General features: G+C 36.7%; 1 protein-coding gene, 1 long non-coding RNA gene and 1 other non-coding gene across 4 annotated transcripts; 2 read left to right on the forward strand and 1 right to left on the reverse strand.

The window, feature by feature from the left end:
* Positions 1 to 289: 289 nt before the first annotated feature.
* On the forward strand, positions 290 to 2,989 carry LOC148692280 (uncharacterized). Of its 2 annotated transcripts, XR_015954378.1 has the most exons (5): positions 290 to 559; positions 736 to 925; positions 1,702 to 1,726; positions 1,819 to 1,898; positions 2,579 to 2,989. It is a non-coding gene; the product is annotated as an uncharacterized LOC148692280 (long non-coding RNA). The 2 variants fall into 2 exon arrangements; XR_015954379.1 differs by lacking the exons at positions 1,702 to 1,726; positions 1,819 to 1,898.
* A 3,983-nt stretch (positions 2,990 to 6,972) lies between these two features.
* On the forward strand, positions 6,973 to 7,046 carry TRNAV-AAC (transfer RNA valine (anticodon AAC)). Its single transcript has one exon. It is a non-coding gene; the product is annotated as a tRNA-Val (tRNA).
* A 226-nt stretch (positions 7,047 to 7,272) lies between these two features.
* On the reverse strand, positions 7,273 to 9,831 carry LOC137745953 (beta-glucuronosyltransferase GlcAT14C-like). Its single transcript, XM_068485984.2, has 4 exons — positions 9,046 to 9,831; positions 8,877 to 8,952; positions 8,657 to 8,772; positions 7,273 to 7,790 (listed from the first exon to the last, which is right to left on the reverse strand). The coding sequence occupies exons 1-4, from the start codon at positions 9,614 to 9,616 to the stop codon at positions 7,282 to 7,284; spliced, it is 1,272 nt and encodes a 423-aa protein (XP_068342085.2). The 5' UTR covers positions 9,617 to 9,831; the 3' UTR covers positions 7,273 to 7,281.

Raw genomic sequence — 9,831 nt, forward strand, 5'->3', positions numbered from 1 at the left:
TAAAAAAGGAAAGTATCGTATGGCTTTATTTTTCTGATTCCGAGCCATTTCAGAATCATTTTTTATAATCTTTCATTTAAGTATGTGCTTTAGCGAAAACCATTGTACGTTTAAGCGCTAGGCGGTTGGTTACCGTCCCAATCAATATCTATTTAGTCACCGTCCCAATTAATATCTACGCATTTAAAAATTAAAGAAGAGAATCTAGATCTACTGAAGCGTCCGTCTAGACTGCCTAGCATGCTCAGACCCACTCACTCACCCGCCTAGTTTGTTCAAAAGAAAAAACAGATAGAAAAGAGACGTGCTGAAGTAACTCCTCCATTTTAGGAGAAAGAGAAACCCGTGGCGGAAGATGTTCAATAAGTTCGGAGCAACGAAGGAGACTAAGCAAGGCCTCGACAATGGTGTTCCAGATCGGCACCGACGCCCATCTCTACGAGGATCCCCACGACGTCAGCGTCGCTCCTCTCCATTCGACTCCGAAAAGTAAGAGGCTCTCAAGCGATTGCTCGCTCTCATCGCCCAGGGCTTCTAAGTCTCCAATTTCTTCCCTGAGGTCCCTTTCCAACTTCATCACTCTCGAATTCGAATCCGAAAATTGATAAAATTTTGAAAAGCGAAGCAACCACTTTTGTAATTTGAATTCCATTTCGACTGAATTTTGTACTGTTCCCTTTTCGTTTCTTTGGCTTTTGATTTCTATCTCCTTTTTATCTTGCGTTTTAATTTCAGATTCTAGGATTGTTGTTATTCATCCATTTCCCCAGTTTCTTCCAATGTTTTCCTGCTCTTTCCCATACGAAGTGCATTGCAGGAACGAGAGATAGAGGTACTGCGTTGTATGACGGAGGAGGGATAGGCCGAGCAACATATGGCTATTTTTAATGGAACCAAAGTCACATAGGCCGCAGCCCGCAACTGAGTATGTGTAGCTGACATTTTCAAAGCTTTTATTTTATTTTTGCATGTAGTAAGACCTGGTTTGGTACTGAGGTGATTCTGAAAAAAGCTGGTATCAAAAAAAGTTGGGAGCTGTTTTTGTGTTTGGTAAACATTCAGCTTCCGCTTTTTTTCACAGTTTTGGGTGAAAAAAAGCCAAAAACAAGAAGCTGCAAAACCCAGCTTTGAAAAATCAGCTTTTTTTCACATCTGTTTTACATAAAAGTTTACCAAACACTATAATACTGTTTTTTTTTTTCAAAAACACTTTTACAAAAAAGTTTACCAAACACTCTGCTGCTTTATTTCACAACCGCTTATTCTCACAGCACAGCAGAATCAGCTTTTTTTCAAAGCACAGCAATACCAAACCAGCCCCAAGTATCGTGAAACTCTTGATGATGCTTGCAGAACGAAGTTGCTTTAGACATAGTAAAGAGTAAATTTATCAAGTAAGAAGCAATTTTGAAATTTTGCTAATCTCATATTTTCCTATTCTAAACTGACTCTTAAGCAAGAAATCAACTAATTTTATAGGGAATTATAATTGGAACTCCAAAAATCTATTAGCACTTCTCATGAGAGTAATTTTCTTTTTAATATGAAAAATTTGGAGTTTACAGTTACACTTTTTGAGTGCCAATAACAGTTGGTTCCCATTTCGTAAATTTATTATTGTTCTTTTTTATTTTATATTTTTCATTTTTCATATGGGTTGTGGTGTGATTTGATCTTGATTTATATTTTTCTTTTGGCTAGGTGAAACAGACTCTGAGCTTATTCAGTAAGTCACTAATTAAGTTCAAATAAACTGCCTTCATTTCTTTTTTTTGTCCATGCTTTAATTTTACTTGGATAATTTTATTTTGTGTAAAGGTTTCTTTTGGGTTTTTTTTCCATTAAAAACGTTGAAGCGAGAGTCACCAACGGAGTTATGGATGCCAAGTAGAAGCCTGGTATTTTTTCCGATTTTTGCTTTTTTTTTTTTCTTTTTTTTCTTTTTTTTTTTAATATTCAAATGTTCATATACATTGTTGGAAATGTATTTTGCAATTAACATGCTATTATACTTTCTTTTTAGTAACTATGTTTTGGCACTTTTGAAGATTTTTTTTTTTTTGGAGTTTTAAGGAAAAGCCCACGGTACTATTCACTTTAACGAAAAACCACACTTTTACACTAAAAAGTCAATCCTGGTACTACTCATTTTACCCTTTATTTTGTCCTTATCATTAAAACTTAAAGTTTTCAAGCCCCTTTCATTAGTTTTCATTTTTTTTTTTCTAAATTTGATTGCTTTTTGGGCCGTCTTTTAATCTGATTTATTATAATCGTGAGCAACCAAGGCATTAAATTTTCATACACTATAGACATTGAATTATGAATTGATGTTATAATATGTGAATCATAGCAAAGATTTTTCAAACCATATATTGTTTAATGAATTGCGAAATGGTAATGCCATAAAAATATATGCTATGAGTATCTTGACACGCTATGACAATTTATATTTTTAGCACGTTTGTGTTTCTTATTCGTATTCATGATTAGTTATCATTAACCCTTGCTTTCGCTTGATTTCTCATAAATTGGATGAATGCATTTATAGTATTTTTTTTTTTTTTTTTTTTTTTAGCCAAGCAAAGGATTTGGTTGAGCTACAGGTGCATCAACCATTTAATATAAGTGTGCACAGCCTCGACATTACAAGGCCTTCAAATTCTCTGTTTTGGTTTTTGACAGATTATATTAGATTTTATTGATGTTCGTTTGTTGAAGTTCTTGATTCAAGAACATATATCTTTTCAATGTCTACTATTTAGTTTCTGTTGAGTTTAAGTTTGAGTTTTAGCGGTGTTTGTGTATTCAAAATCTCTTTCAGTTTCCTTTTGTTTGTATATAATTTTTTCAATGCCTTACTTTTTAGTTTTCTTTTGTTTGTATATATCTCTTCAAAGCAATTCTTCGAGTTGTAATCCTACTAGCTGTACGGAAAGGAAAGTTAAAGAGAAAATATGGAGAGGAGAGCCTCCTAAATTATTAGTTCAATATCTACTATTACAGAGCAAGCCGACATATATGGGTTTCCTGTTTTCTGGTAGTAAGGTTGCATAATGAAAGGGACTGCTTTTGGATATTGCGAATATTTATGGTGTCAGTGTTGTTGTAAACAGAAAAATAATTTTATTTTTCTCTACCAAATGCTATGATGAAGTCTGTAAATACCAATATATTTTTTCATGCAATTGTGATCTCCATGCTTATTGTTTTGTGTGGAGAGGCTAGTATATATAAAGTGAGAGGCTCAGTTTGGTAAAGCTTTCCAAAATACCAAAAATGTTCATTTGTTTTCTTCACAATCAAAACCCAAAAATTTCAAAAATTTCAAAAAATAAGGACAAACGGGTAAAAAAAAAACATAAAGAGACAAATGTAGTTAAAAAAAAAAGAAAAAGGAGGAAAGAAACGTGGGAGAGAGACTGCAGTTTTCAGATTATAGATTCTCACGTTATTGTAAAATCTAATGGAATGAAAAAAAAAAACCTAATACGTTTAGAATTAGAAAATTTTGAAAAAAAAATTGCGGAAAGAAACGTGGGAGAGACTGCAGTTTTCAAACTGCTTTCAGTTTACAGACTCACGTTATCGTAAAACTAACGGAATAAAAAAAAAGAAAATAAAAAGAACCCTAATATGTTTAGAATTAGAACTGCTATTCAGCAGTTGAACACTTGAAGCATGTGAAGGGAGTAGTTTTGTAGAAATAAACGTGAACGTGCATGAAAATAAATTCAAACGTGAGAGAGGAAGCGGTTTTGCGGAAGGAGATGTAAATAAAGCACAAAATAAAAGAACCTAAAAAGAACAAATTGAAATTGTTTTTGGGGTCATTCGATAAAGTAGGTGATACTATTTTTTTTTCTTTCGGTTAACTGAGTCTAATTCCTCCTCAATAGTTCTCAATTATTAAACTTTAGTATTTTGTTCTCTATCATAGTGCTCCTTATTCCTTAATGTTAATCTTCTCATGCATTTTCATAGAATTATTAAATTGAAGTTCTTCTACAAATCAGTCTCTGGAATTTACCAATCGTGGAACAAACAAGTAATGAGGTCTGAAATTTGTTTTCTTTGTAATTGATACTTGCATTCTGTTTTTGGCTTGAGGAGGCTTTGGCAATGGTGAAGTTTTTTTTTTTTTTTTTTTTTGGGGGGGTTTTGTTTGAGGAGGCTTTGACAAATTTGCAGAAGGAAAACCTAAAGGAGCATTGCCTGTTTTGCACCTTAATCCATCCACCTTCTTTACAGGTATGCCACGTTTCTTCAATTTCTGAATTTTATCTCTACAATTCAATCTAAAATATTGGACAATATTTGAAGATGAACAGTTGGCTAATTATCCTCCTATTTGGGAAAAAAGAGAGAGATAATTATCCTCCTAAACTGAGCGGTTATAATTTAGACACGTTGAAAAAAAAAAAAAATGGCGTTCAAATTTGAAAATGCAATTAGCAGTTGCCAATTGGTTTTATTAATCGTCTTCACTCTCATGTCGTTAATTTTACTTTCCATATTTCACCTACCTTTCACATATCTGATATGGAATTAAATTATCTCAATTTGTTCATTTATTTTGGATTAATTATTTTTACTTGATTAATTGTTGCATTGGTTGGTTTTTGATATGGGAAGGTGTTGCGTGGAAGGAGGAGGAGCATAAGCTGTTATTGGTGGATAAACTTCATACTTAATCATTTGATCATATGAAAACATGGGATCCTCACAAGTCAAAACATGACCAGGGCTGTCCTTTCATATATAAACGGTGCAATCTGGTAAATAAGTCAGTCTTTTCATTTTCTTTGTTTCTTTGAATGTGCGGAAGGATAAAGATTTGAATGGAAGCAAAGGCACAAATAAAGATTGGAACATGGAGAAGGATAAGGATAAGAAGAGTGAGTTCACTGTTCTCCCAAGACGCTTCACTCTTTCCTCCTACAAACCCATGTCGCTCTCTCCTCATCATTTTCATATTGTAAAACCGTTCGTGCAACTCTGGAAATCAAGAGGAGGAAGAAGACGACATGCACTTTTTTTTTTTTGGGGGGGGGGGGGGGGGGGGGGGGGTGGTTGGTGGAGAGAACCGATGCTACTCCAGAGAAAGATTAATCTGATAACGATTCCACGCATTAGAGAGTTGCGTGGGTCGTTTCAGTTACACATGGCCAAAAAAAAGAAAACAAAGGAGGAAGAGATGGACTTCCATTTCAGAAAATATTTGAATTGGTGGGTACATTTAAATAATTTTGCAAGCCGCATGCCACAATGGATAAGATGCGATCAGTTATCCACCCAACTACTTTTGAGAAGAATGTTTCGGCCGAGAGAAGAGTTTGCATCTTCTTCGACAACACAACCAATGCTGACGTGAATGGTAAGATGTCGTACAAAGACATGATTTTTCTCCTTACTCTATGTATTCCTCTGTTTGTTGAGTAAACATACAAACATCGCAGCCAAAAACATTCTTAATCTTCAATTAATATCACGATCCCCATTTTGCCCAAAGCACTTATGGCTTAGGTAATTATTTTTGTCCTCTGTTCAATATCTGTTCTTACATGATTATTATAATTTTGTGTATTTTGGGTTGTGAATGTTCATATTATAAATCTCAATCATAAGAAGGTTGACTTCATTTTTACTTTTGTAATCAGCTTCATTTTCTCCCTAGTTGCGTGAGACTTCACCATATAATTTATGTTGTTTAGATCTATAGATTGAAAATTTGGATAGACGCCAAAGGATTCATATACGTTTCCTGCCAATTGGTTCCCATCAAACCAAACTCTGATTATGGTCTTTGCATATAACATGGAAGTTTAGTTTGTTTCCCACAATCCACAACACAACTCCACTGAAAAATCAACTACAACATCAGTTACCACTAAATCCAAATTTGCATTTAAAAAAAAAAAAAAAAAACCCAAAACAAAACATAAAATAAAATTCATCCCCGACCCCAAGTACAAAAAGCACCACAAACATTATATTTTACTGCTCTCCCTATTTCACCTTTGTTCTACATTTTGGTAAACAATCTTTTCCCTTATTAACGTAGTCCTTCAGCAAACAAGGACAATAACTCATGAGTATGTGCTTTGTGCTCTACAACAATACATTGAGGTCTTCATATCATCATGATCCTTTGCCAAAGAAGAGCCTTAGTGAAGTGGCCAATGAAAACATTATGACCTTTCCCAAGTTAAATGATTTTAAAATACAAGGAAAAGGAAAATAAGTTATATTGTACATGCTTCATGCTTGCGAAGGTAATGTTAGAGAACATCGTTATCGCCACTGTTGTGTGTGAAAGAGTATCCACGTCAACAGCTTCAAATTTATTGCTTCTAGTTATGTGTAACCATCTTCCAAATTTCATCCCTCACCTCCATACTTGGTATCATACTTTCTGAAACACATACATTGACAATTACAATGAAAAACAACTATTGCAAGACATCTTTATGGTGCTACGTCCTTGTTATAAAAAAAATAAAAATAAAATAAAATAAAATAAAAAAAGAGAGACCTCACACGCACTCACTAGAAGCTATCTTGCATATTTCAACCTCACCTCCATACTTGGATCATATTTTTTTTAAAATATATCTTAAAAATTATAATGAAAAACAATTAACGCAAAATATCTTTAGGGGCACGTAGCGCCCGTGAATAAGAAAATGCCTCATGCGTGCAGAGAGACTAGTATATATTTTAAGTATAAACAAACACTTATTTACACGAAATATAATACATTTAATTAAATACGCCTAGTTCGCTTAGATGTCTGCCTAGACCCTGCCTACCTGCCTACGCGCTAAGCCCCAACCCGTCACCTAACTAGTGCCTAGCATTTTTTAGAATCTTGGAGAAAAATCCTGAATTGACAAAATTGCACGGACAAACGGGCCAGCCCATGTTTCATTTTTTATATTTACCACCCCTGTTGTGAGAATAGAGCATCAAGGTTTCGTGGTGTAGTTGGTTATCACGTCAGTCTAACACACTGAAGGTCTCCGGTTCGAACCCGGGCGAAGCCATTAAGTACATCCGTTTTTTTTAACCATATTATGAATTTCGGATGAACTTACGACAGTATCTCGCCTGTTTTTTATTTTTTTCATAATGAAATAATTTTCGACTTTGAATCACTAGCCGTTACAATATAGCAATCCATTTTCCGAATACATAGCAGCGACGCTTCATTCTGCAAGAGCTCTAGTGAGAAGAAGGATTAAAGAAGAGAATGGGGAGGGAAGACAAAGCTTTGCAACACTATTTACACTGCTTAGGCCGGAAATTTTCAGAATCCAGAAGTTTCACAATGAGTTTCTCCAGCCTCTTTGAAACTACAGTTGGTTTTACAGCATTTGAATTCCCATACACTAAACAAGGATTCTTACCAAAATTTCCTAAGCACCAACCACCGGGAGTGAAGTGGCCACTTGGCCTCCTCAGGAGTTCCTTATCGATTTTGTTGAGAACTGGATCGTCCCTGGAAAATGTACCCGCAAACGGAGCTCCACTTTGGACCATGTCGTCGTAGTGTTCCAGCGTTAGATTGATTGGATTTGCCTTCGGAGGGCTATCCCACCTTATATAATGCAAGTTATGGTTCACGGTCGTGTTCTGGTAGTCCTTGTGGTTGCACACAACAGTGTGGAAGTAGCCCTCTGGGGATGACAAGAAATTGGTGTAGTACATGAGAAGAGTACGGGGTAGATTGTCCCATCCCCAAACACAGAATTCGAGAAATGATTTGGTCAGCACCACCCACGTCGACCCTGAAAGTAAAAAGCTTTAGGTTTACGATGTGCAAAATAAAATGGTTCAACAAACCATCAGCCACAGATGGTGCAACTAACAAAGATAAATTACAGTTCCATAATCCATTACGAGTTCCCAACAAGTACAAAAAGTTTCGTTTGCATCAAGTAAATGGCATTTTCGGATTCCCAAACAAGGTTGCAAAACCCAAATATAAAAATAACAGGTTACCACTCAAGTGTTACACAAGACTACTGCGACAGCAGACTAGTTAAAAATCTAAGGAAACAGTGATGAGGACAATCTATTACGTTTTCAAATATCATATTTTACTGACATTGAAGATAATCCAATGACCTCCAGTCTTACAAAACACACAAATTATCCAATTTCATTAGAAATGGTACTCAGCGCTAAAACTGCATTGATTATTTGAAGAAAGCAAATCCAACACATAGTTCTAAGAAATCCCAGCTATTTTCTGCTTTTCTTCTCAAGGTAAATGATGTAATGCGAAATTAGATTAAGGAGGCTGTACAGATAGCTTAAAGCTAAAGAAGAACCATATTGTTTTGGGTTTGAAGCAGTATTTAATCTTTCGCTAGAAACCTACAGTATGAAAACTGTGAAACCATTTCCGTTCCGTGTCATAATTTCCCATTCACCTAACAAAACCCTATTAGTAGTCTAAAAACTCTTGAAGCATACATTGTATTAGCACACGCCAGCATCCATTAGTACCTAGCAGAATCCACTCGGTTCTCCCTTTCATATACTCAACTGGAAATCATATATGCAATGACCATATCAATTTCTATTCTAGCCAGCATATAAGATAATCAACGCAGAACGTATGCTATGCTTAAATGTAGAAGAGTAGTACCCATGAATAACTTGAACGAAGCGGGTATTGACCTTCGCTCTTTAGCCCAAAACACGCCGGATTTCTTAGAGTGGTACAAACCAGGATCAATAATAATAGGCCTTGCTCTTTGATTTCTGCAACATTTTGCACAAGCGCATAAACAAACCATAAAAACCAAGTCCAACAATAGAACTCAAAACAAACAAGTTCAAATTAAAAAGCTTGAAGCTTTACTCACTCTTTCCACCCAATGTTACTTGTGTGCTCCAAGAAATTGAGGTCCCTTGGCAAGAAAGAAAATATATGCAACAGATCTGAATAACCCAAGTAATAAAAACCTAATTAGCAAACATAATTAACCCTTAATCAAAAATTTAAATTAGAATTACCAAATTTAGTAAAGTTACCGTCTTGGGACATGAGGGGATAATCCGAGGCGCCGAGATTAATAAACCAATTCCAATCCTTCGCCCGCTTCAGCAAAATCGCAATGGCGTGCAGCGTGGCGGCAGTCATGGTGGGTCCCTTGGCGGTGACCAAATCGGCGTTCCCGATCACCATCGCGTTCCGAAACTCCCGAATCGCACTCTCCGACTTCACGTACTTCGCCAGCTCGAGCCGCTCAGCATCCGAAGCTTCGAGATCGAGGTGCAGTAAATAGTAATTTCTGGGGTGGTAAACCGCCTGAAGCAACCGCCGCAGCTGGGGGCCGTCGCCCTTGGAGCCCGATATGAGGTAGGCGAATCTCGGGAGTTTCGGAATCCCTAACCCGTGGCTGTTTTCGTTGTCGGTGTCTTCCGTCGTGTCTCCGAAATTCCGGTCGAGGGTGGTGAACTCGCGTTGCTCGTAATAAAAGTCGGCGGCGGCGGAGGGGGAGTATTTACCGTGGCCGGCGAGAGTAAGGCTGAGGAGGAGGAACAGGAAGAGGAGGGAGGTGGCGGTTAAAATCATGAGCCATTGAGAGCGAGCTCTTTTCATGGAGGAGAGGTGGGTTTTGGGGGAAATTGGTAAGGAAAAAAGATGAGAGATTTGGGGAATTGGGCGGTTGTTTGGAGGAAGGAGGGAGAAGGTGAAGGGTGGCTGTCGGCGTGAAGTGAAGCTTGGGTTTGGTTTGGTGGATGCAGGTGGGCAATGGGTTTAGTGGGAGAGGGAAAGGCTGCCAATCTGGTTATTGAATTTGAAATGTCGGTTAT

Source organism: Pyrus communis, chromosome 12 (assembly GCF_041283825.1).
Source record: "Pyrus communis isolate YQ-2024b chromosome 12, ASM4128382v1, whole genome shotgun sequence".
Classification (NCBI taxonomy): Eukaryota; Viridiplantae; Streptophyta; class Magnoliopsida; order Rosales; family Rosaceae; genus Pyrus; species Pyrus communis.

Coding starts and splice junctions, on each gene's coding strand:
- LOC137745953 (XM_068485984.2), bottom strand. CDS start 9,616: ATGAAAAGAGCTCGCTCTCAATGGCTCATGATTTTAACCGCCACCTCC. Junction 8,773..8,876: donor AGTAACATTGGGTGGAAAGA/GTGAGTAAAGCT, acceptor AAAATGTTGCAG/AAATCAAAGAGCAAGGCCTA. Junction 7,791..8,656: donor TTCGTTCAAGTTATTCATGG/GTACTACTCTTC, acceptor TTTTACTTTCAG/GGTCGACGTGGGTGGTGCTG.